The following is a 27,305-nucleotide window of genomic DNA, read 5'->3' on the forward strand; positions in this document are numbered from 1 at the left end:
TGATGATGATGATGATGATGACGGCAGGACGGCATGCCAGCTAGGTCTTGTGTTCGACGTCGACGTACATAGCGAGCATGTCGGCGAGGGTCTTATTCAGGTGCTCTGCAAGGCCATTCGTCTGTAGGTGACAGGCAGTTGTCCTCCTGTGGCTTGCCTGGCTGTACTGCAGAATGGCTTCGGTGAGCTCTGTTGTAAAGGCCGTTCCTCTGTCGGTGATGAGGACTTCTGGGGCGCTGTGTCACAGCAGGATGTTCTCAACGAAGACATTCGCCACTTTTTCTGAGCTACCTTTCGGCACAGCTTTAGTTTCAGTGAAGCGGGTGAGGTAGACCGTCGCCAAGACGATCCACTTATTTACTGTTGTTGATGTTGGAAACGGTCCCAACAAATCCTTCCTGATTTGCTGAAATGGTCGGGAAGGAGGGTCGATCGGCTGTAGTAATCCCGCTGGCCTTGTCGGTGGTGTCTTGCGTTACTGACAGTCTCGGCATGTCCTGACATAACGGGCGACGTCGGCGGTCAGATGCGGCCGATAATACCTTTCCTGTATCTTCAGTAGTGTCCAGGAGAATCCAAGGTGTCCTGTAGTTGGATTGTCATTTAGGGCGTTGTAGGGCGTTATGTACTTCTGGATGCAGCGCTGAGGGAACAACAAGAAGGTAGTTGGCACGGACTGGTGAGAAGTTCTCCTTTACGAGTAGGTTGTTTTGAAGCGACAACAAAGACAATACTCGCATAAATGCCCTAGGGACAACATCAGGATGCCCTTCCAAATACTTGACGAGGATTTTCAGCTCCGGGTCTGCTTGTTGCTATTCAGCGAAGTCTTCCGCGCTTAATATTCCTCATCTTGCGGTGGCGAGTCAATGGGGGCACGTGGTAGGCAATCAGCATCACAGCGTTTTCCTCTGGAGTAAAACACGTTGTGGGGCTAGTTGGCGCATACCTTTCAATAGGTCTGGACTGGACTTTCGTCTGGACTTGTAGGTTACAGTGGTATCATATTCTTGCAGTCTTAGGCTCTACCTCGACAGCCATCCGGAAAGATCCTTTAAGTTCGCTAGCCGACACAACGCGTGATGGTCGCTGATGACTTTGAATGGCCTGCCATATTGGTAAGGGCAAAATTTTGCTGTAGCCCAAACAATGGCAAGGCATTCCTTTTCCGTTATAGAATGATTGCCTTCCGCTTTTGACAACGACCGGCTAGCATAAGCTATCGCATGTTCAAGTCCGTCTTTTCTCTGAACTAGGATGGCACCGAAGCTTAGGCTACTGGCGTTAGTGTGTATTTCTGTATCGGCATCCTCGTCGAAGCGCGCAAGTACCAGTGGCGACTGCATGCATCGATTCAGTTCTTGAAATGCGTTGGCTTGCAGCATTTGCCACTTGAACTCGACATCACGTTTCGTTAGATGTGTCAGCGGCTCAGCGATGCATGAAAGTCCTTGACAAAACGCCTATAGTAGGCACACATGCCAAGGAATCTGCGCACTGCCTTCTTGTCGATGGGCTGCTGGAACTTTGCAATGGCGGCTGTCTTCGGTGGGTCGGGGCGGACTCCAGATTTGCTGATGACGTGGCCCAGGAACAGAAGCTCATCGTAAGCGAAGCGGCACTTCTCTGGCTTCACAGTGAGTCTTGATGACTTGATGACCTCTAGTACTGTCGCAAGCCGCATAAGGTGACCATTGAAATTTTCGGTGAAGACTATGATGTCATCCAAGCAAGCAAGACAGGTCTGCCACTTCTGACCTGTTAACACCGTGTCCATGACGCGCTGAAACATTGCAGGTACCGAACAGAGTCTGAACAGCATGACCTTGAACTCATAGAGGCCGTCTGGCGTGGTGAAGGCAGTCTTTTCGCGATCTCTCTCGCGGACTTCTATTTGCCAGTAGCCAGACTTGAAGGAGAAGTATTTAGCATTGCAGAGCTGCTCAAATGCGTTGTCTATCCGTGGTAGGGCGCGTATACATCCTTCTTTGTGATCTTGTTCAGTCGACAGTAATCATACAGAAGCATAAGGTTCCGTTCTTTTTTCACCAAGACAACGGGGGATGCCCACAGGCTTTTCTACGGCTGGATGATGACATCACACAGCATTTCATCGACTTGTTGTCTTATAGCTCACATTCTCGCTTTGAAACTTGGTAAGGGCTCTGGCGGAGTGGTCCAGCATCAACAAGGGTCGATCGTCAACTTTCGTTTTTCCTCTGTGCAGTCGAGCAATCTCTCTTGCGATGCAAACTTCACGGTCAAGCAGCAGGCGTTGGTCACCCTCAATGACCCCTATGTCTACAGGTGTTTTGATGCTGATGAAAATGATGATGCTGGAGCAGGGCGTGATGCTTATTTGATTTTTGAGCACACTCAAGGCATGGTGACTACGAGAGTTCTCCGGTGGTATCGCTTGGTCTTCAGATAGCATTATCGACTTTAACTTCAGGTCGATGATTGCGCCGTGTTGGTCCAGAAAGTCCATGGCGAGAATTATGTCTTGTGAGCACTGTTCAAAGATAACGAAAGTGGCAGGGTAGGTGCGGTCATTAACGGTAATTCGGGCAGTGCAGGTTCCAGTCGGCGTAATGAGGTGTCCTCCAGCGTTCCGAATTTGATAGCCTTCCCATGCAGTTTTAACTTTAACTGGGCGGCGAATCGACCCCTGTGTCCACCAAGGCGGTGACTGCATGGCCATCAAGAAGCATGTCGAGGTCGGTGGTTACAGTTAGGTCTTGGCATCGGACGACGGCTGCATCGCGTTGACCTGTGGCTGGTACGTGGCGTCGTCAGGTCATCTTTCGTCAGTGTATTCTTAGCTTCTACGCTTCATAGGGATGGCGGCGTCTTGTTGATATATCGTCGGTAAAGACTTTTCGACGTCTTCGGCGGCGGTGGAGGTTCTTCGTCAGTTCAACGAGCAGCAACCGCACCTCCATCGGTTGCTGCTTTTAGTTTTCCGGATATGGGCTCACAGACCAGCCCTGGGCTGGGCCAGTCTGTGGTTGGCGCTTGGGCAACAGGTAGCGGCCTAGTGATCGCAAACGGCATGGCCGTTGAGGGCTCCACTGAGTGGCGGCGAGGTAGTTAGCAATATCACGTGGGGCGTTTGGTACATGAATGCACTAGCACCTCCACCAGATGTCACATGGTAGTGACTGTGACGAACACAGTTGCTAAACTGCAAATGGCAAAACTAAATCTTTATTGGGTGAACTTGTGCCTTCAAAAGCAAGTTACACTTAAAGCACAACGATAGCGGCAAACTCGGTAAGCGATCGTTTGAAATCTGATCAGCTAGTCAAGTGCATCGGCTTTTATACATCAGTCATCGAAGGTTCCAGAATAATTGCTGGGACCCGCGTGTCTTCCACAAAGTTCTACACTAATCGCGTCACGCATACATGCAATGAAATTACACAAGGTTCGGTGACAGACAGCGGATAGAATCATCGATAACATTCCAGAAACTTCTCATACATGCAGACGCGTCGTGCGCTGTGCAATAACATTTGTTAGGGGGTGAAATGTGGTCACCCAATAAAGATGAACAAGTGCACGTGTCAATATCTAGCATGGATTGCAGCCCTAAACTAATAATGGCAACCCTAACACATTTATTAACAACAAATGTATTCTAGTGCCCTACCAAAAAGGTGACCTCATCATCATCATCAGCCTGGTTACGCCCACTGCAGGGCAAAGGCCTCTCCCATAGTTCTCCAACATCCCCGGTCATGTACTAATTGTGGCCATGCCATCCCTGCAAATTTCTTAATCTCATCCGCCCACCTAACTTTCTGCCGTCCCCTGCTACGCTTCCCTTCCCTTGGAATCCAGTCCGTAACCCTTAATGACCATCGGTTATCTTCCCTCCTCATTACATGTCCTGCCCATGCCCATTTCTTTTTCTTGATTTCAACTAAGATGTCATTAACTCGCGTTTGTTCCCTCCCCCAATCTGCTCTTTTCTTATCCCTTATCCTTATCATTCTTCTTTCCATAGCTCGTTGCGTCGTCCTCAATTTGAGTAGAACCCTTTTCGTAAGCCTCCAGGTTTCTGCCCCGTAGGTGAGTACTGGTAAGACACAGCTATTATACACTTTTCTCTTGAGGGATAATGGCAACCTGCTGTTCATGATCTGAGAATGCCTGCCAAACGCACCCCAGCCCATTCTCATTCTTCTGATTATTTCTGTCTCATGATCCGGATCCGCAGTCACTACCTGCCCTAAGTAGATGTATTCCCTTACGACTTCCAGTGCCTCGCTGCCTATTGTAAACTGCTGTTCTCTTACGAGACTGTTAAACATTACTTTAGTTTTCTGCAGATTAATTTTTAGGCCCACTCTTCTGCTTTGCCTCTCCAGGTCAGTGAGCATGCATTGCAGTTGGTCCCCTGAGTTACTAAGCGAGGCAATATCATCAGCGAATCGCAAGTTACTAAGGTATTCTCCATTAACTTTTATCCCCATTTCTTCCCAATCCAGGTCTCTGAATACCTCCTGTAAACACGCTGTGAATAGCATTGGAGAGATCGTATCTCCCTGCCTGACGCCTTTCTTTATTGGGATTTTGTTGCTTTCTTTATGGAGGACTACGGTGGCTGTGGAGCCGCTATAGATATTTTTCAGTATTTTTGCATATGGCTCGTCTACACCCTGATTCGGTAATGCCTCCATGACTGCTGAGGTTACGACAGAATCAAATACTTTCTCGTAATCAATGAAGGCTATATATAAGGGTTGGTTGTATTCCGCACATTTCTCTATCACCTGATTGATAGTGTGAATATGATCTATTGTTGAGTAGCCTTTACGGAATCCTGCCTGGTCCTTTGCTTGACAGAAGTCTAAGGTGTTCCTGATTCTATTTGCGATTACCTCAGTAAATAGTTTGTAGGCAACGGACAGTAAGCTGATCGGTCTATAATTTTTCAAGTCTCTGGCGTCCCCTTTCTTATGGATTAGGATTATGTTAGCGTTTTTCCAAGATTCCGGTACGCTCGACGTTATGAGGCATTGCGTATACAGGGTGGCCAGTTTCTCTAGAACAATCTGCCCACCATCCTTCAGTAAATCTGCTGTTATCTGATCCTCCCCAGCTGCCTTCGCCCTTTGCATATCTCCCAAGGCTTTCTTTACTTCTTCCGGCGTTACCTGTGGGATTTCGAATTCCTCTAGACTATTTTCTCTTTCATTATTGTCGTGGGTGGCACTGATACTGTATAAATCTCTATAGAACTCCTCAGCCACTTGTACTATCTCATCCATATTAGTAATGATATTGCCGGCTTTGTCTCTTAACGCATACATCTGATTCTTGCCTCAAAAGGTGACCTCATGATACAACAAAAGAGTTAACTGCTGGGCTAGTTGGTGATCTTGCATACTGAGATTTTGCGCCAAAAAACAACACACACAAGAAAGACGACGACACCACGGGCACCATGATACAACCCTCTTTTCTCTTGTTAAAAGAGCTTCTACTATTTTCCTGGTCAGCTGGAGGCCATATTTTTTTGGAAGGACACTAGAATAAATTTGGTAACAATAGAAAGTCGCAGTTTCACCTGAAAGCAAAACACCGATTGTGATTGTGACGAAGTAAGGATAGTACTTTTATAAGCCATATCAACTTGCAAGCATTTACTTGGTAACTAAATTAACAAGCATGGTGTCATGCGCGTACCAGCAAACATGAACACATCTCACTCGATCACCGTGCAAACTGGCTGTCAAAACACTAGTGTGAGTGTTGTGTACCGATTCTAGCCGCTGAGTTCCGCGGATGACGTATCTCCGTCTGTCAGCCCTGGTGTTGAAGAGCGCCCTCTTCCAGCCCAAAGATTTCGGCACCAAAATTTCATGTCTGGCATTCGCTGACGATATTGTCCTGCTAGCAGAATCAGCAGCTGACCTCCAACACCAGCTTGACATCTGCTCCCAAGTTACAGGAAACGACCAGCTAAGGTTTAACACTGACAAAACACAGTGGATGGGGATAAATACAAGCAGCATTAGCAACGAATTCACCCTCCAAGGGAACCTCGTCAAAAAAACATCGGAATACAAATACATCGGCGTAACTCTCAGTTACCAACAACACTTTCGGGAACCGCATCAAAATGCATTAGTAAAAAAAATCTTATCGCCTCAAAGGCCGCATCTGGCACTTTGCCAGACATTCATAAAACCCATACACCGTCAGACGCACACTGTGGAAGGGAGTAGCAGTACCAGCGACAACATACGCAGATGATGTGCTGGCCTTCTCCAGTGAAACCATAAAATGTCTGGAGCGTCACCAAACAGAACTAGGCCGTTGGCTGCTACGGGGCAGCATAGCCACTACAAATGCAGCGGTAAGCGGGGAAATGAGCTGGTCCTCGTACGAGGCAAGGGAGGCAAGGTCCAAATTACAATATGCCGGCAGACTCAAATTCATGGCAAACACAAATTACAGTTGCATAATGTACCTACACCTAAGATACAAAAACATCAAGAGGGCTTGGATTCGGAAATACACGTCCCTAGACACAAAATACAGCCAAAATTCAAAACACCATGACACTAAGACAGGCAGAGTGGCGCAAGGCAGTCATCAAGGAAATCAATGATGCTGAAAAAACAATTTGGCGCATGACAGTGGCAAAAAAGCAAAGCCTGGCACTATATTACCACCACAAGCCGGAACCGTGCCCATGACCAGACTACCAAGGAGATAGAGGCAGCACCCTGCTGTTTCAAGCCCGCACTGGCACTCTCCTCACAAACCAATGCCTCCACATGCTACAACAATGTCCGAAACTTCCCGCAGATCCCCGATTGTGCCCCTTGGCTTAGAGCCTGGCGCTGACTGATCTCACCGAGGAGGACCGAACTGCACGCGCAGAGACTATGAAGATCCGGCTCGAACAGTGGGAACGACTGGGTAGGCAAGCCGAATAGGTGAAGGAAACCTCCAGACAGACATTGCTCGGCTAGAGCCGCCCAGTCACAGCGAGTGGCCGCTGATGCCGACCACCTCATCTACATGAGTTCCTAAGACAGAGACGGCCGACCAGGCAGCGACGCAGCTGGGACACACTGACTTGAACTGGCATGGCTTGCGGATTGGATTGTCATGGCTTTGGTTAAATCCGAGCGACTGGAGCCTAGAATGCTAGAATACAACGAACCGGACCACAGCCTGACCGGACCAACCAGACGGACTCACAGACTGTGACTGTGACAAAATTGTGTTTTATGTTCTTTCTCTCCTTACTTTCTACTCCTTACTTTCTTTCCTTTTCGTACTTTCAGCATCTCCTGTGGCGTTGACAAACGCCTGCCCTGAATCAAAAGGGATCAGGACCACTCACTCACTCACTCACTCACTCACTCACTCACTCACTCACTCACTCACTCACTCACTCACTCACTCACTCACTCACTCACTCACTCACTCACTCACTTACTTACTTATATATTCCAGTTGTTCCCCGGTTCTGTGTTTGTTTCGTGACGGCAATAAAACGTTATTGCCGATACGCCTTGTAGCGATAGTGCCTCGCGATATCACTCATGCAGCAACGTAAAACTGGGGACAAAGATGGGATTGAATGAGATGGCCGCAATGGGAAGCTAGCTCCGTCCAGTACGTACTCGTGCTGTTAGATATGGAGCTGTTTCCTGCGATTACTTCGAGTTCCCCAGACCACATCGGATGGCAGCACAGCTAATTGAGGAATGCAGAAGCAGGAAAGTGCATTCCAGAGAAGCGGCCGAGCAAACAAGTTTAAGGCAACAAGTTCACGTGCCAACAAGTTCGTGCGTCGCCGGGATTAGAAGGGGGCCTCGTACAATGGAGCTCAATCGTCCCCCTTCGGCTTTGAAGAAGGCGTCTGCTACCGCTGCGGAGCCGAGCCACCGGGTGCAGGTGGGCCCTTGTGCAATGAAGCATGAGCGCCCCCCCCTCCTTCTCCAGCCTAGAAGAAGTGGATTGCCAGTCTGCGAGGCAAGACCGCAGAGAGCCGCCAGGTGCGACACCGCGACACGGGCGCCTACCATTGGCTGAAAGTGGCGTCATCGGAGTGGACTCTCCTATTGGTCAAAAATGACGTGACTTACAGTGCTCGAAGGGTTTATAAGAAGCCTTCCAGAGAGACCTGAGGATTGTGGGACATGCCCTGATTCCCTGATTCACCTCTCTCGAACTTCTTGCCGCGGGCCGCAGCGTCCGAGTTGCTGCCGGCCCGTAATGTCTGTACGACCGTTCATTGACTCTCAGCTCCTTGTAAATAATGTAGAATAAATACTCCCAAGTTTGGGTTTTTCATGCCGACGTCCGTCCTCCAACCCCTACATCTGGTGGCAGCGGTGGGATCGCCTCCGAATGCATCAGCTGGTGGCAGCGCTACGAATCAACCTTCGTCGAGAGAGATCGTAAGGAACCGGGAAGAGCGAAGACGAGAGAGCCTTCGTCGAAAGAGGTCCGAAGAAACTGGGAGTAGCGAAGAAGGAGCGAGCCTTCGACCCAGGGAGTCCGGAGGAACCGGCAACAGCGGACAAATGAACCGGATGGCAGGGTGCTGCAACCGTAAGTGAGCGCGTGGTTTTTTTCCTTATGATTCGCCAGACTCAAAGGTTGTGTGTTCAATTTTGATAGTTCTGGGAATCGGGAATTTGTTGCATTGTGTGTTTGCACAAATTAATAAGGAAAACAGTTTTAACCACCTGTCGGGGCAGCTGCCATGGATCTTAGAAGGTTGACGAAGTTAGATTTGTTGTTGGTGTGCGACGATTTGGGAGTTGAGGCGGACGAACGGATGAAAACGCCAGCTATCATAAAGGCGATTCAAGATAGTGGCAATGATGAGAAAAGCATTGAGCTTGCTTGGCAGGTGATACAGGAGCCACGGGAGCGAGAGCGTCGTGTACGTTTGCGAGAGCGTCGTCAACTTAGGAGTGAGCTTAAGCGTGAAGAACGCGAGAATGAACGGAAGCAGGAGCTTCAAGAACTTACTCTTAGGTGTGAGCGTCACGGACGTGAGAATGAACGCGAACGTGAGCGAGAGCAAAAGTATGAGAGAGAGAAGGCAGCACTGATCAAAGAGATACAGCATTGTGATCAGTTATTGGCACAGAGACAACGGCTGTCTGAGAATTCTGTAGGTAGTACAGAGCGAAAGGATGCGGAAGCATCGAGCGGATTTTCACCAGAAGCCGACGAGAAGAGTAGTGCCTGTGAGATTAGCTGCAGATTCATAAGTAAAGGGAAAAGGCTAGCTGCTAACGATGCCTTAGTGCCAATAGAGGCCGTTAAAGGCCAGAGTGAGAGCGACGAGGTGCTGTGCCAACAGATGACTGTGGAGACAGCTAGGCCAGCTGCGAACAAATTGGCACAGTTACCGCGTGTGTGCGTCGCAGGTAAGGTTAGCGAGGTTGCTAGCGAAGAAAAGGGTACTTCTGACCCGACAGAAGCGAGCACCCATGTCAGGCCAGAGGTGCGTGCAGAAGTGAAGTGCGAGCTGGACGATGCAGTTGAGAATAGTTCTCGGGGTGGCGAGCTCCGTAGCTCACGAGAGAACAACTGCATTGTTCAGGGATCGGTGCGGCTCTCCGCCAGTCTAGATAGCCTAGAGAGGGATGGTTCAGTTAATAATCATTCGGACTGTGCGCGTGAGACAGCGATCGATACCGACGGGCTGTGTGCCGATGCACAGCGTGCGCTGGGCAATGTAGCAGAGGGCAGGTCGCAAGAGTGCGAGTTGTCTAACTTGAGTAAAGCCTGCTGCATTGTTCCAGAGTCGGTTGAGCTGTCCGCCAGTCGAGGCAGAGCGAGTGTTGATTTAAGTGAGAATCACTCAGACTGTGCGGGTAAGAGACCGATCCGGGCCGACGAAATGTGTACCGGCCAGCACGAGGCACGAGAAGGCGACATGAAAGCGAGTGCAAAGAGGAAGCGCCTTAAAAAGAAGCGCGGTAAAAACCGAAAGTCGGTAATTAATGTAGCGCCGCCAAAGATGGCGAGAAACCCAAAAGGGCAGGGCGCGAGGAAGAAGGTGCGGTCGTCTAGGACGATGTTGACGCATCCAAAATGGTCGAGCCACCGGTCAAAGGGGGACCGCGAAGAATGTTCTGCGCGGACGCGGACAAAGGGCACGGGGCAGTTAAGCTCCTCGTCGTTCCGTAGTTCTTTTTATAGCTCAGCGTGCAGTTCGAAGAAACGCAAGATGGCCGGACGAGACCAGGTGGGGAGTAGCGACGCGGTCAATCGAGTTTGTGTTGAAAGCGGGGCGCGAGGACGCAAATTGGCAGGAGACCGTAACGTCTTGGGGGAGCTGATAGTTAGTCAGCCCTTTTGTTGTTCCTCCGTAGCCAGAGTAGCTTTCGGTACGCGACCACCCCGCGTTCGACTCAAAGTATGAGTCAGTCGTAAGCAATCGGGAACGCGAAGCCAAGAGAGCTTCCGTAGAAATGAAACGTGTTATCTTGTTTTTTTATTTTGAGCATCGGAAAGTTTTTCGCGATTTGAGACTGAGATTTCTTTCAATATGTAAACGTATGAGCTTTGTTTGTGTTTTCGTTCGAGAAGCTCGAGATTTGAAAGACGCGTTTTAAGTAAACATGTAGTCTCGCGAGATGCTCATTAATAAGTAGATAGGCTTTTTTTTTTTGTGTGTGTGTGAGTAACCTGAGGGTCAAGGTTATTGTTGAGAGGCCTATCGTAACGCGCGTGTGTTTTATTTAACCTTCTTTCTTTTTAAGTGTTGAATTTTCTAAGGTTAAGCGCGTAGGTTTTCAGTGAGTGCATGATTTGCACGGAGAAGCGTTCTTAGTTCCATTAGCGCGTGTCCTGTGTGGACGGAAGGATGAGTACGCGTGGAACGAGTTATTAAAAGACGCATTATTTTAAGAGTTCTGCGGAGTGTGTAAGTCCCGCAAGTTTAATTGTTCGTTTATGTCACGTGTCCTGTAGGACTTTGAGGGAAGAAACGTGAGTAAGCGTAAGTGAAAAGTTTGCCTACAACGCAAGTACGCGTTTTGTTTAGTGACCACAAGGCTAGTGCGCTTGTGATTACGTACTTGTGAGGTTGACCAGATTGTTCAGTGGCACCATTACGTGCGATAAGTACGCCACTGCGATAGATTGGAAACATGCTGTTCGTGTGGTTAGGCCACTTAAGTTATGTTCGGCTGTTTTCATTTGTTGTTTGCATCGTCAACGACCTTTTTGTTTTGCAACAACAATAGTGGTCTGGTCTTGTCGGCATTCGAGGAGAAATGGATGGCTGTTTGGAAGGGTGGTTGGAACTGTTTTGTCAAAATTGGGGAACGAAAAGATCAGGGTTGATTTTGACTCAGTAATAGCCTGGCGAGTCAGGGGTGAAGAGCCTGCGCTTACGCGTGGTGCAGCGCTGTGTTGTTTGGTTTGTTTGACGTATGTTCTCCAGGGCCCAGGATCCCGAGGGTTGTCAAACGAGGCTCGACCCCAGTACCCTGCAGCTTCTTTCAGCGTTCCTCATGGCCAGCGAATTGAGTTCACCGGCCATTCAGAACTACCGGGGCGAGGACGAGCTGTTAGATATGGAGCTGTTTCCTGCGATTACTTCGAGTTCCCCAGACCACATCGGATGGCAGCACAGCTAATTGAGGAATGCAGAAGCAGGAAAGTGCATTCCAGAGAAGCGGCCGAGCAAACAAGTTTAAGGCAACAAGTTCACGTGCCAACAAGTTCGTGCGTCGCCGGGATTAGAAGGGGGCCTCGTACAATGGAGCTCAATCGTCCCCCTTCGGCTTTGAAGAATGCGTCTGCTACCGCTGCGGAGCCGAGCCACCGGGTGCAGGTGGGCCCTTGTGCAATGAAGCATGAGCGCCCCCCCTCCTTCTCCAGCCTAGAAGAAGTGGATTGCCAGTCTGCGAGGCAAGACCGCAGAGAGCCGCCAGGTGCGACACCGCGACACGGGCGCCTACCATTGGCTGAAAGTGGCGTCATCGGAGTGGACTCTCCTATTGGTCAAAAATGACGTGACTTACAGTGCTCGAAGGGTTTATAAGAAGCCTTCCAGAGAGACCTGAGGATTGTGGGACATGCCCTGATTCCCTGATTCACCTCTCTCGAACTTCTTGCCGCGGGCCGCAGCGTCCGAGTTGCTGCCGGCCCGTAATGTCTGTACGACCGTTCATTGACTCTCAGCTCCTTGTAAATAATGTAGAATAAATACTCCCAAGTTTGGGTTTTTCATGCCGACGTCCGTCCTCCAACCCCTACAGTGCACAATGGAGGCCACCACAACAGAGGGGCTTAAGCCTTTCGACATCACTCACCCTGAAGAGGGGGAGGACTACGCAGAACGTTTCCAGTTCTTTCTCGAGGCGCAGGACGTTACGGATGCCACCAAGAAGAGATCGACATACCTCAGCCGCTGCGGTCCCGCCACTTTTCAATTAGCCAGGGCACTCAGGGCATCAGCCCAGCTGAAGGATACACCACTCGAAACAATCCTTGCCATTCTGTGCGACCATCTAGTGCTGAAACCACTGGAGCTTGCCAGACGATATGAATTTTATTGCCAGGACCCAGGCACCAAGCGAGTCCTGCCCCCGCTTACCTCGCTACTCTTCGAACCACAGCACAGCACTGCAACTTCAACGACCTCGACACCGTGCTACGGGAACGATTCGTGTTCGGACTGCAGAATGACACGGTGACGCGGCTACTACTGGCGAAAAAAAGGTGTCTTTCACCAATGCTGTCGATGAAGCAGTCGCTGCCGAGGCCATTGCCCGGGAACCCAGCCTACCCTTGTTTCAAACCACGAACATGCCGCGTTTCGAGCCCGTGCATCAAGGGACGACGACTGGTGATGATGGTGAGCAAGACACCGCTGAAGATGTTCTTCGGTTACGTGCGAGCCCCACTCAGCGACGAGACACCAAGAGATTGGTGGGCGGCCCCTGGGGCAGCTGTGGAGGCCCGCACGAATGCCACCTGTGTCAGTTCTGTGGTGCCCAGTGCAGGGAATGTGGAAAAACCGGGCACATGGCTAAGGTCTGCCGGTCCCGGAGGCAGCTTAGCCCACGTCGAAATCAGACGCAACAATTCAAGACCACTCCTCGCACAAACATTTCATACTGCGACGACTTGGCAGTTACTGCTATTAACGAAGTGTCTAAACTCGCCAAGAGGAAGATACATGTGAGTAAAAGTCGAAGGCACACATTCTCAGATGGAGGTGGATTCGGGATAAACCTTTTCCATTATCTCCAACGCCACAGCCAGACGCATTTTTCCAAAGGGGCGTGTCCAAAACCTACAGCCACTTGACGTTATCATGAGGGACTATCAAGCCAACCGTATAGCTGTACGTGGAGTTGGTACCGTCCGAGTGCAGTTCAGATTTTGACGGCCCATTGCGCCTGATCATTGTCAAGGGCGAGCGCCCAAGTCTTCTCAGGCTGGATTGGTTTTGGCACTTGGTATCAATATCGCGGGAGTGCAACACATTGATCAGCAACCATCCTCACTTGATAACATATTCCAGCACTTTGCCTCTGTGCTCGACGGGACACTGGGCTGCTACGTGGGACCGCCCGTGCAGTTTGCACTTAACCCTGAGGTTGTGCCTATCTGCCTTAAAGCAAGAAGAGCTCCTTTCACACTGCTATCAAAATCGATGCTGAACTGGACAAACTGATACAACAAGGAATCCAAGAGCCGGTTGACCACGCCCGTTGGGAAACCCCTATTGTTATGCCACTGAAGGCAAATGGGGACGTCCACATCTGTGCAGACTACAAGTGCACCATCAACAAAGCCTTGCAGTAGCACTCGTATCCGGTACCAGCTGTCAACCACCTGCTGGCATCCCTCTCTGGTGGAACTGTCTTTGCGAAGCTAGACATAGCACAGGCCTACCAACAGCTCCCAGTGACTGATGAATCTGCACAGGTGCAGACCATTGTCATGCATCGAGGTGCTTTCTGCATTCGACTACGATTCAATGTCACCGTCGCACCTGGCATCTTCCAGAGTTTAATGGCGAACCAACTGTGTGGACCACCAGGCGTCATTCCATATTTTGATGTCCTCATTTCAGGTGCATCGCACCAGGAATTACTTAGTCGCTTGCGAGAGATCCTTCAGCAGTTCCAAGATGCAGGGCTTAAGGTCAAGAAGGAGAAATGCCAGCTAGAAGTGACTCAAGTGGAATTTTTTGGTTTCCGAGTCGATGCTGAGGGAATCCCCCCATACTGGCCAAGATGCACTGCGGCCGTTGAACAGAGCCGAGCTGCAGGCCTTCCTGGGTTTTCTCAATTTCTATCATGCATTCCTTCCACACAAGGCCTCTGTCACTGAACCCCTGCACTGTTTGTTGGACAAGAAGGTCCCCTGGCTGAGGGGAAGCCTACAACAAACTGCGTTCGACAATGTGAAGAAGCTACTGGCATCCAACCAGGTGGTGGCACACTTTGGCGAGAAGAAGCCGGTAATCCTTGCCTGTGATGCGTCCCCGTACGGAATAGGAGTGATGTTGAGTCACAGAATGCCGGATGACACGGAAGCACCAATTGCTGTTTATTCAAGAACATTGTCCTCTACGGAGCGAAATTATGCCCAGATTGATAAGGAGACACTCGCTGTGGTTGCCGGATCGAGTAAAGACGTTCCATGACTACGTATATTGCCGCCCATTTCAGATCCATACAGACCACAAACTGCTCCTAAGGCTCTTCACATCAGACCGGCAACTTTCACCGTGAATGTTGCGTTGGTTCATTTTTCTGAATGGATACCAGCATACTCACCACCACCGACCAGGGAAGCAGTTAGGCCACGCAGATGGTCTCAGCAGACTGCCTCATGCGGACCAGTGCCAGGATGACTCTTCGCCAGCAGGATGAGTCTTCGTCATGCTTCTGGACGTACTTCCAGAATTTCTAGTCCATGCAGACGGTGTGGCTAAGTACTCCACCAAGGACACTATCATCTCCCGTGTCCTCAACTGGGTGTGGAAGGGGTGGCCAAGGTGCGCTCTGAGTTCCGAAATCGCGCCATTCGTGTCCAGGCAACATGAGCTGTCTGTTCACAAGGGATGCTTACTGTGGGGTGACCGTGTGGTGATTCCACAGAAGCTCCGTTTCCGGGTCCTTGAAGCTCTGAATGTCGGATACCCCGGTATTGTCAGAATGAAAGTGCTTGCCCGCAATTATGTATGGTGGCCCGGCATGGATGCGGCCATTGAGGAAATGGTCCGGCGGTGCTTTCCTTGCCAGAAAACACGGCCCGAGATGCCTCGGGCACCTTAGCACCCATGGGAGACGACCCGGACTCCATGGTCATGCCTGCACGTTGATTTTGCTGGTCCATTCCAAGGACAGACCTTCTTGATTGTGGTGGATTCTTATTCCAAATGGCTGGAGGTAGTACTAATGTCGTCAATGACATCGAGTGCTGTAATCACTACCTTACGAAGATTGTTCGCAATTCATGGCCTGCCAGATACCCTCGTCTCAGACAGTGGCCCGCAATTCACATTCACAGAATTTCGAGGGTTCCTGGATGCCAACCTCACCCACCAAGTGACATCTGCACCGTTCCATCCATCCACGAACGGGCAGGCTGAAAGGATGGTACGGACCACCAAAGAAACATTATCTCGGATAATCCGAGGAAGCTGGGCACAGCGCCTGGCAGACTTCACTCTACAGCAGCATGTAACTCTGCACACAGTCACGGGACGCTCCCCGTGCGAGTTGTTGATGGGCCGCCGACTGTCTACCATGTTGGAACGGCTGCATCCTGACCGGGCCGCTGACAAGTCCTCCCGGTTTGCAGAGCTCTGCCTACACCATGCACATTCCACCCTGCCGACCCTGTATTTGTACGTAACTACAGCCAGGGCCCACCATGGGTATCTGCTGTGATTTCCAGAGCAACTGGCCCAATTTCTTATGAGGTTGCTCTTCCGGACGGCCTTGTGTGTTACAGGCACATTGACCAGCCTTGTCGGAGCAGCATTCCCATCAAGTTAGCCGAAACCGTACCTGAAGGAGGACAGCCTGAGGTCTGGCCTGCATCAAGCCCTTCACCTGGTGGAGTGAGCAGCAGCAAGACACCAGATGCCAGTGAACCCAAGGAGCAACCAGCAGTCATGCTACCACCTGAGTAGCAACCAACAGTCATTCTACCTTCGGACGACATAAGCCAGCACCAACAGAGCAAAGTGTAGAATTGCCGCGCCCACGCCGTTTGCAGCGTTCCCGAAAGACACCCCAACATCTTCAGGACTTTGTGCTGTCATTGGATGACTGTTGAGTTCAAACTAAGGGGGAAGGAATGTTGTGTACCGATTCTGGGCGCTGAGTTCAGCGTATGACGCATCTTCGTCAGTCAACCCTGGTGTTGAGGAGCGCCCTCTTCTGGCCCCAAGAGTGTATATATTCCAGTTGTTATCAAGTTCCCCTGTTCTCTGTTTGTTTTGAGATTGCAGTAGAAGGTTATTGCCGATACGCCTTGTAGCGATGGTGCCTCGCACCCACGCAGCAACATAACAGTGGAAACTTGGCAGCAGCAGCAAGCGAAGTGACGTTCGTGCTGTCTGTCACTTAATGCAAAGTGAGCACTGAGAACACACAGCACGCGCAAAGCTATGAGCCATCATTGCACCTAGACCCTGCCCCTAAGGCAGATTGATCTCAAGATATGGCCGCACAACCTTACACAGCTGCCACATGCACAGTTGCAGCTGGAATAGACCCCCTCCCCACTCCTGGTTCCTCGTAACGTTGGGTGCCTTGCACGCAACGGAAGATGGTGCACTTCCTCCTGATTACTTCCCTATTGCATGGGTGAGATTTATTTGCTATTGGTAGGTCCCCTCGCATGCTGTCACTCACACATACAGCATAGGGTGCACGGCGACAGTGTTGTCGCCCTGCGACTTTATATGGAACATCACGGCAACGCCGATGGCGACAGCAGAAATGCACCTGGAGTGTTTATATAATTGCTATTACAATAAAATGAATATGTTACTGTTGCAATGATTAGGCTAGGGTTGCCCACCATGTTAAATATGTTGCCTATCTGTGACACCTGAATGTGTGTGGATATATGATTTTAAAAGTGCTTTTAATCTTGTTTTGCATTCCTTGCCATGCGAGGGTGCACAGGTATATAAATATGAAGTATTTGTTCTGAAATAAAGTAGTTGCAAATGCAGCGAGTGTTATGTGCAGTCAAATCCGCTTATAACAATATTCAAGTGCCACCAAAATTCTATTGTTACAACCGGTAATTTTATAACTGGGTTTCATGAAAAAATCAAAATAAGGGGATGGCAGAGCTGATGTGAGAAAATTGTAACGGCGGAGAACCAGTGCCCCTCCCCACCACCTTCCTCCATCCGGCTGGTGACTGTGTTCCCTCGTTTAACTGCTTCCTGGGTGCGCCGAGCGTGTGTAGCAAGCCACGGCTGTCAGCGCTAAAGAATGGCACTGCTATAACAACTGCAAAGAGGAGTCATGGGTGGCAAGCGATAAGCGAGCACTGCCGAGGCATCGCTTTAGTGAACCCAAAAGGGGCCTTTTAATGAATGCGATAAGGTTGCCATGGCAGCCTTTCAGCTTGAAAAATCCAGAAGAAATGCTGAGGCAAGATCGCCACAAGCATCTCGCGACATTCTTCTCACTGGCTTGCATGAGAAAACCCTATGTCCGTCAGTCTTGCATGCTTTAAGCGAAGCTTCCGGACATCCCCCTCCAAGGCATCCAGGTGCTCCACGTAGTACAGCGGAAAGTTCCTCGCGAAAACAAAGCGCCGGAGGGGCTGAATCATCTGCTGGGCTTCCCGTGAGGACAACCTTGAGGCAGCCTGCCCTACTGTGTCATCGCTGCCATCGTCACCATCGCTATCCGATGCAAGCATGTTCGCAACAATCACCTTATCGGTTAGAAGCACTTAGTTTCGAAATCTATAGCCGTGCGCTTTTTTTTCACCGGTAACATCGTGTATTGCCGATGATCAGCGGGCAGATCAGCCATCTTCCATTTCGGCGGCGAGTCAAACGAGGCTGAGCAACCACATGGCCAGGAATGATTTTGATCCAAACAACAAAGGCGAATGCGAGTGACTAAGCTGTTTGCAGAACTGTTCTGATAAGGAGCAAGCGAGCGACATGCGAGTAGCGCAGCTGGCATGGTCCATTCGTGTTTCGGAGGGTGATGCGGCACAGAGCTATGAGACAGCCCATTCGTATTTGGAGGAGTGGAAGGGTGACGGGAGAGAGGCGTGCAGAAAAGGCTGGAAAATGAGCGCACAGTGGCTGTTAGAGCAGCGGGCCATTGTGAAGCAGCTCGAATTTCTTGTTTTCTTTTTCTTTTCAAGGATTTCGCTTTTCACTACCTTTCAGCTCGGACACCCAGCAGCCAGACTTCATCGTTATAACCGATAATGCAACATTGGGGCATTGTATTAAGTGGGTTATTTCACCATGAAAAACACCAAAAAGTTGACGGTGCAGCAGCTTCTCATTGTTATAACCAATACATTGTTAAAACCAGTATCGTTATAACTTGGTTCAACTGTATTCTGGTGTCTCTCCACTTTGTCTTGGTCATTGTGCACTGCTTGCCACACAGGGTATGATGACTGCCACGCATTTATTTTTTCTGTGTTACCTTCACCGTGCGAGGACATTATATAGGAATGGGGTGAAAAAGAAACCGCTACAGTAAAGCGCAAGAAATTACTTAAACTATGTAACATAATATTAATTCCTTATTACTACACATGGGTACTCATGCCTTGTACAAGAAGTCTGTTGCCAATAGAGGGGGCAGTGTCTTCTGGGAAGGTGGCATTTTTTTTTTCAATTCCATCTTTGTGGCAATTTTTGACGCAATGTGACACTTGTGGAATATAAATATCAATAATCGAAGCCACTGTAAGCCGAAGAATGGTGATAAAGTTTGTGAAATGATCTCATCTGTGTTACTAAGAGATTTTATTGAGGTTATGCTAGCAGTATGGTTACATATTGCATCAGAATCGAAAATTTCCCAAGTTGCTATGAATTCATCTTGTGATTTTTCACAGTGCTCATGCGAAAATGAGGACAACAGGAAAGGAAGTATGCAAAACAAGTGTCGACTTGGCAGCAACGTCTTGCTAGAAGGATGGTAACACAAATATATACAGGAAAACATCAGAATAAGAAAAATTGTTGCAACACCTTGTTATCTCTTTTAGGGAAGTGCATTATAAGCACCTTTAATTTCTACACATGCTTGGAAGATACTTAAAATTACTGTCACTCAGGAAACTAGACACAACCACCTCTTTCATTCTGATCTGGAAGGCTTCAATCACTTCATAATTAAGCTGCTGTCGATGGCGTGAAAGTGCTCTGGTGTCTTCAGACAGTGAACGCCGGCAAGACTGCCACTTCTTCTGCTGTCTCCTATATAGACTACCGCATGCTGGTGAAATTTGGTAAACAATACTGATCTTACAATGCACAAATGTCTTATGCCACATCCTGAGTCACCACATTCCTCTATCAAGAAAGGCGCTGACAGATGGAATAGCGCACTATGTTATAACCCTTATAGCACACATTCCTCAATTAACTTTCTGGTTGTCATTAGTGAAATGTAGGCAAGCATCGGGATGTGAGCATGGCTTTTTCCTCACCTAATAAGCACTTGGGTATTTGTGAAAGACAAACAAATGGTTGGTCTCTGTACTGCAATTGCCGCTGCATGTTTTTCCCCTTCCTTTTTAATTGCCTGCTTTTTATAAAGGCCCCTTCACAATGCATGCTAATCTTTTTTTGTTTTGTTTTTTATATGTAGTTATAGAATTCCTTCTGCTTTTAAATGGCTGCCTGTGTAATGAAAACAACCTAATGTGTGAGTACCTGCAGGCAGCTGCTGCAAAATGTTTTCCGCACTGTTAGAAATAGAGATTGCAAAAGACTGCACTTGTCCTTCGAGTTACTGCTTGCAACGATAACGTCTGCTTGTGTGCATAGGCTACAGTGTCGCCTAATTAAAAATACCTGACTGAGAGTGCAAATCGAACATATCTTTAGCCATATGTTTGCATGTAGATTGGCATTGTTGGTATGACTTGTTGACAGGCTGTAAACAAAAACATGTGGATGAACAGGAAGGTGTCGAGTGGACTAGGCTAGCTGGTGTTCATTCATTTTGAACTTGGCTGAGTGACACCAATGATGGCAAACGACAGACAGACACACCACACAGGATGAGAGAGCTACCAACTGGTACTTTGCGCTCTGTTGTCCCGTGTGGTGTGTCTGTCATTTATCGTGACTGATGTCACTCAGTGCAGTTCGAAATGAAGTACTGTGCTGCACTGCTACATGGCTGCCAATGCTGTGCTCTTGTCTGTGCAGGAGGCTCACCAGAAGGTTCACAGGTGGGGCTATCCAAGGTAACCTGCCTTTGATGTTTAGCATGTGGTGAGCATGCATTGTCTCCACTTGGGAGTCAACTCTTGCCCTTGATTAGACCCATGGGATTTATCCAATTATCACGCAGGTCAAATTCAAAGAGGAGGCAGAAAAGTCTCCCAAACACACGGTTGCTTGATTTGGCAGTAGTTTCCCATCTTTAAAGTGCCCCCAAATCTATTGTGCAACCAGTCTTTTTTTATAGTTTCAGAGAACCATATGCCCTGAAATGTAACATGCATTTTTTTTACAGAAAGTTGTAGCTTGTCTCCAATTCTGGCAATTTGAAAACCATTAATCCATCAGAGTTTACACCAGGATGGCAATTTATTTACACTTAAAGGCCAACTGCAGTGAAATGATGGATCATGTAAAAAGCCTCGTTTCAGATAATTTAGACGTACAGTAGCCTCCACGGAAAATTTTACACTTGAAATGCGAATGGGCACTTAACAAAACACTCACGAAAATCTTTTTCACACCCAAACTGAAAAAAATGCCGCCATTAACAGTTGCCAGATGTGACGTAATATGCAGACTGTAGGGAACCAGCGCCCATGCTGTCTACTTCCCTTGCTTGTATACCGTTTCCGGGTGTCAGCAAACATGTCCTGCATGTCTGCTAGCCACAGAGTTTGTATGCTTTGCTAGCTACTTCGTGCGCTGTGCCAATGCCGTCGCATGCCTACAATGTTCTTTTAATGCAAAGTATTCTCAGCGTCCAGCTGCTTTTCTCTATAAGACAGCAGAGCCTCGATGCATTCTGCCTCCGCTCGAAGAAAAATGCAATGGGGTGGCCAAGCTGAAGGCATGGATATAGTCCGGCTTAACGCGCACGCAATCCCCGCATGGTGCAGTTACACTACATCGGCAAAAATTGGATGCTCTACAGCCTAATTTGGCTGGCACAGGAATAAAAAAAACATGCCCTATCGCACGCTGGAGCCGCTGGAACAGGGTGAATCGCATGCTAGCTTGGCTGACCAGCAGCATGCTGGCCTATATACAGTTTGGGTTCACTGAAACGAGCGTGTTGCATGTGCGCCTATGACAAACAAAGAAGCACTTTCCCGCCGCGCACTTTTGTGTTTACGCTGTGGTAACAACTGTTCACCGCACTGCAGCAGGTCATGTTTAAAGCTAGCAGGGTAAAATTTTTGTGGTCTTAGCGTCTTCAGCATGATGTATACCACTTTACAGGCCGCTGCCTGGCACTCTGAAAACGCCGGACTCGTCGACATATCAGACAACTACCGCCACATGTAGTAAACGATGATGAGTAGCTGAGTTTCGGCATCACCAAACTAGAGGGGCTCAGTGCTAAGTGTGTGTAAACTCACAGCCAGACAGGCCAGACTGCAGCGGTGACAAAGTCTCGCCCATTTCGCTTTGGCGGCATTATATTCCTGCGCAGCTTACTGCCGCATCTACACCATTGCCGCCATGTTGCATTCTCCTTCGTGATAAATGCATCATGCAGTTCCTTCTCGTTTCTGACGCTGTGTCGGAAAGAATTTCGTTTGTCTGCTCTGACGTGTCTGATGTAGAGACGCACTAAATGTGTTGAAGATGATGCACTACTGGAAACGGTCGCTCGAGAATATCACCTTTGAATACAACTTGCCTTTGAAGGTTGAAGGCTTGTGTAGTACATATAGTCACTTCAGTAAAGCATTTGCCAAACAGCTCTTGATGGGTAAGTGACTGAGCTGTGGAAATGTAGCTTCTGCAGCTTCACTAAGTGCAGGTTGCATGCTTTGTGTCCATTGGCTCATCCACATGGCACTTGCCTACTGCGCTGCGGTGCACGCTTGCGCTGTAAAAGCTGGGACAAGAAAGATGTGTTCAGCATTCCTCTGCTCAGCATTTTGTACTGCACAGCCATTACTTGTGTTCGAGTGCGTATTCAAGCACCCGACGGCGACGCAATGCATCGGCATTCTTGCAACAGTGAGAACGCATGCCGAGTGAGACACCCGTCAAATCGCAAATATAACAGTTGCTATGACTATAACCACAAATAAAAATCCACTGTGTCATACGTATTACACTGTTAACAAAATTATTCAATCAGTAGCGTCTGTCAGATGTCTAGGACTAACTATCACAAGCAGCTTAAAATGGAATAAGCGTGTGAAGAATGTTTGCACAACAGCATTTAATAAACTTTGCTTTCTGCACAGAAAATTAAGACTCGCCGTCATGTGTTAAACTTGAGGCATACTGCACTGTAGTTCGACCAGTCCTTGAGTACGCTTCTGCAATTTGGGACCCACACTATGTTAAAGATATTGCACAGGTAGAACGTTTTCAGCTCCTTGTTGCTAGATTTATTGTATCTGACTATCGATCTTCATCTGTTACCGATATGCTGCAGCAACTGAATCTGGAGCCCCTCAGTGTCTGCCGAAAGATTGCAAGACCAGAAATGCTTTATTTGATCTATCAGAAATTGGTCTGCCATGCGAAGCTAACCTTTCCCCTGCACAACACAGGTCATCTAGAATTACACTCGAATGTTATCCACCCATGTTTTGTGAGGACGAAGATGTTTCAGAAGTCTCCTTTTTCACTCATAATTGAAGAGTGGTATTGTCTGCCTGCATCTGTTGTTGATTGTAGAAAGGTAAATGCCTTTGTGAATTCTTTGTCATAGCACTTTATGTTTAAAAAAAAAATTCTCCTGTTTGGGCAGTACTGCTGCCAGCAGTATATTTAAATAAATAAATAAACATTTAAATAAATTGTGAGTGAGCATTGCACCTAGATGCTTAGGCACAACCGAGAGATGAACCGTGCAGGGTGTCAACCAACCGGGAAAACCGGGAATTCTCAGGGATATTGAGTAGTCTGGAAAAACTCATGGAATTTGTACTCCTATTAGAGAAAATTAGCTGTAATTTTATTGAAAGGGAACGAAAGTCGCGGTAATGCTGGCTCGAGTAACAGACAGGAATCGTAACAAATCGTCTTTGACGCCCCATCCTCGGCTGGAGGAGTTGCCAGTGTACAGTGAACGACCAACTTTTCGGACGGCTTCGTGGTACCACCACGTACCCCATAGAGTCAATGTATCAGAACATCTGAAATTTCGGATGCAAGAACCCTTCGCTCTCTGATTTTCCTGAGTTCTTTGCAGGGACCGCCGGTCCAAAATGGCATTAATGAAAGTCACCACGGCGGCCGTTTTGATTACCTCGCCGCCTCGAACCGGTGCTCTCGCACGCAGATCCGCTGGCAGCCGTAGCCACCACTGCGGCAATACTAGGCCTAGCTGCTTCGACGTTCGCTATTGAGCTTCTTGATGTTGGGTACAGTGTTTTTCATTGAAAGAATTCGCCACTCTCAGCAATGGCACCGACTACGCATTTGTGGTCCTCACGATTGGCTTCGAAGCTCGGAAAGCACGGTGCGTTGCATAATGCCGGTTCCCGAAAGTCAGCTTCGCCTCTGTACAGTAATGTTATTTCTTGAAGCATACGCAAAACTATTGCGGTGAAGCATAACAAGCGTGTGAACGGGCTATTGCCGCGGGACACAGTATGTATTCCTTAATTATACACGCGTGCACCCGGTATCTACCATAATAGTCCGAGCACCCATATGACTAATACATGTACCGACAGACCTTCAGAGCTTTTAAGAATGTGCCTGTGGCGGTTTGAGTCCTTAAGGGCACGAAAAGACATGCATTCTTTTCCAACTGGCCGATTTTACGGACGTTTTCTCGGCTCCTAGGGAGTTCGAAAAATCGGACATTGACTGTACAACTGACCAAAAAGATGCGTCAAATGGTCCGTGAGGCAAACGAGCGGCCGAAGGAGGACGAGAACAGAAAAGACCTACCCATTGAGGAATGAACGGAAAAGGAAGCATGCTGCCGCCGTTTTGAAGGAGCTTGAGCCACCCCCCCCCCCCCCAAAAAAAAAGTGTTGGCTGATGCCGAGATGCAGGTGTCCCTCATCCAAACCAAAATTAACTCTTTAAAGCGGTGAAACACAACACTGAGGCATCGTGCGCGGGTGAGAGTATGTCAGGACAGTTGAGGTTGACTTACAAGCTGTTGAGAGAGAATCTCAATTGTGACAAAGTTTGGGCCTCATACCACTGAGCTTGCTATCGTTCGGTAGAAATAGCTCATATTCGAAAATATTTGCTTCTTTATGCATCTCCTTTTTATGCGTATTTGAGAATGTCCGACTCTATTTGCAATTTTTTTCCAAGGCATTTTATTTGCTGTGCATTTTACTAACCCCTCCCTCCTAGACTCTTTTTGAATGAAATAAACACTACTCCTTAGACTGGATCCAGTCGTGTTTTTTTTTGTGTTTTTTCACATGCTTTCTAGAGAGTGACAGCATCAGGTGACATGGTTTCAGCCCGTCTTGACATAAAACATAGTTCTGCATCACTCAGGGAATTTCGCAAGGGCACTTAAGGAAAACCTGGAAAACTCGGGGAGTTTTTAAATGTCAACTTGGTACACACCCTGTTGTTCTACGGTTCTACACCCTGTTAAGGGTTCTATGGTTATTATAGCGTACAGTTCTTAAATATTTGCCACATCCACATTGCTACCTCTTTACCACCAGGTGTACACATCATCTGCATAGGTCCTGTTTAATAGCTGCTAATAACAAAATTAGGCACTTACCAGCCCTGCGGCTTTCCCACAATTACTTTGAGAGAATATACTAGGCATATATAGTAAATTTAGCCTAAGTGAAATTTCATTGCAGTTTGCCTTTAATGTTCATTGTGATCATTCTCATGCAGCTCTTTACTGTAGTAAATGAAAACATACACTTGCCAAATAAAAATGAAATATATGTTGGTGTTTTGGAGCTTGTACGGGTGCCTTGGCTACAAAATGACATGCACAGACGTAACATCTTTGAAGAGACACCAGGAACAGGGCCCTTCGTTCTATTTAGGGCATGTACAGCGCAGTGAAATCTCGGTATAACCAACTTAACTGGACCGTGGTAAATTGTAAAGATTGTTAAAGTGAAAGCCTCAAAATTAACCGTCCCGTTCATCAACCCATCAGTTCATAAGTTGTCACCATATGAGCTACCCACGAAAATGTTGTTGGCTCTCGACACGCGCTGTTGCTATTTTCCATAGATACCGGTGCCACGCACCACTGAAGCACCGTATAATAATAGGGATGCGTGGAAAACAGATGCTGACACCAAGAAAACTACTAAAAGGGCTTCCAAAGCGCCTCCAAAGTGCAATGTTTCTTGCTTTTTGTTTGTTTTTCACATTTCTCGCCGTGGTCACCGCAACTGTCTAGCTTGAGGCATACACCTGAACTATGTCAAAGTGCAAGTTCGTGTAGGCAACTCCGTCCGGATAGTGCGACCGTGTGGTATCTCCGCGAGTACAGCGGTTACATTTCACTGCGCGTGTAACGAACGCAGCCGCAGAAAAGGGCGCAGAAGAAAGAGGCATGCACAGAAATAAGGAAGAGGCCTGCCTTTGTTGCTAGGTGACACTTTTCTGGGCAGAGCACGCGCTCGCAAAACCTTATCGTCGTCATCTCCGCTCGACCGCGTTCTTTTTTTTTTTCTCAGGCGTCATCTCACATTTTCCGAACCCATGCGCTGCGATGTCCACTCTCTGCACTTTGTCATCTGATAGCCTACTGTTCGGGCTGCCGTGAAGGATACACAGAAATATTAGTTCGCAGTACTAATGTGTTGCTAACATCACAGGGAAACTGTATAGCGATCGTGAAAAGTTTGGCATTCTGAAGTTCGTAGTACTGAAATATTTTTACATTGAAACTATAAGAAGTCAGCAGGGGATTTCTGAAAAGTTCGTTAATCTGAAGAATTTGTTAGTGCGGTGTTCATAGTAACGAGAGATCAGTGCTGTAGTGTGCAGTGATTCTAAGAGAATTTTGGTGACGATAGAGGCTGATTTCGAGTTGATCTCAAGGGCTGCTTTTCGTGCTGCTTGGCCGTTGTATTCAGGGAGCATTATTTCTTATGCTGTTTTGGTCATCTCTTTATGCTTCCAGTTTCATCATTTCTTGGCAGTCTTGGCATGGGATGGGAGGCAGCCTCCCACAATCTATTGTGATATTCCCCTAAAAGCCCTTTTAGCTCATCTAGCTGCTCGGGTTTAAGAGTGTGCGTGCTTACCGAATATTTTACCACTTCCTCCAGGCTGATTTCAGAGTTTCAGGTTGCCTTACATTCATTAAACTCGGTATAAATGTCATCTGGCTCTTTGATGGTAAAGTTAAAGACTCTGCTCCGCTCCACATACGGCTTCATCAAATAGCAGTGGTATATTTTCACCTCCTTCCTTCGACCGGGCACTTTCAGAGCATAGTTAGTATTTGAAAGTTTGTGCAACAGTTTAACTGGTCCGTGCCAGTGAACTTAGAGCTTGTTCTTTCTTGATGGTTTGAGGATCATTACCTGGTCCCCAGTGTTAAACATTCGAAGCCTCACATTTCTGTCATAATAGAGCTCGGCGTTTTTTGTGCCATGCACATGTTCTTTTTGACTAGTTCTTGTATTGCACTTAGCTGTTCCAGCAGATTTAGCACGCACTCTACCACCGTTTGGCTCTCTCCTCTTTCCTCCCACATCTCTCTTAGCATTCTCAGTGAGGAATGATGTGTCCTTCCATACACTAGTTCTGCTGGCGAGAAATATGTAGCCGCATGAGGAACCGTTCACAAGGCAAACAAAGTAGCCGGAAGACAATTCTCCCAGTCCTCCTTTTGCTCATAACAGAGCACCCACAAACCTCGCTTAGGCACTGAATGCCTCCTCTCTACACTATTTGACTGAGGGTAATAGATGGAACTGTGTATTAA

General features: G+C 48.1%; 1 protein-coding gene across 4 annotated transcripts in view; it reads left to right on the plus strand.

Moving 5' to 3' along the window:
- Positions 1–27,305, plus strand: part of brun (trafficking protein particle complex subunit brun) — a 663,235-nt gene that overhangs the window by 444,752 nt on the left and 191,178 nt on the right. For all 4 annotated transcript variants that reach the window (XM_070522710.1, XM_070522707.1, XM_070522708.1 and 1 more), the window contains one exon: positions 20,411–20,448. In XM_070522710.1, the coding sequence (XP_070378811.1) occupies positions 20,411–20,448 (38 nt within the window). The remainder of the gene's footprint in view (positions 1–20,410; positions 20,449–27,305) is intronic.

This window comes from Dermacentor albipictus, chromosome 7 (genome assembly GCF_038994185.2).
Source record: "Dermacentor albipictus isolate Rhodes 1998 colony chromosome 7, USDA_Dalb.pri_finalv2, whole genome shotgun sequence".
In the NCBI taxonomy this organism is placed as follows: domain Eukaryota; kingdom Metazoa; phylum Arthropoda; class Arachnida; order Ixodida; family Ixodidae; genus Dermacentor; species Dermacentor albipictus.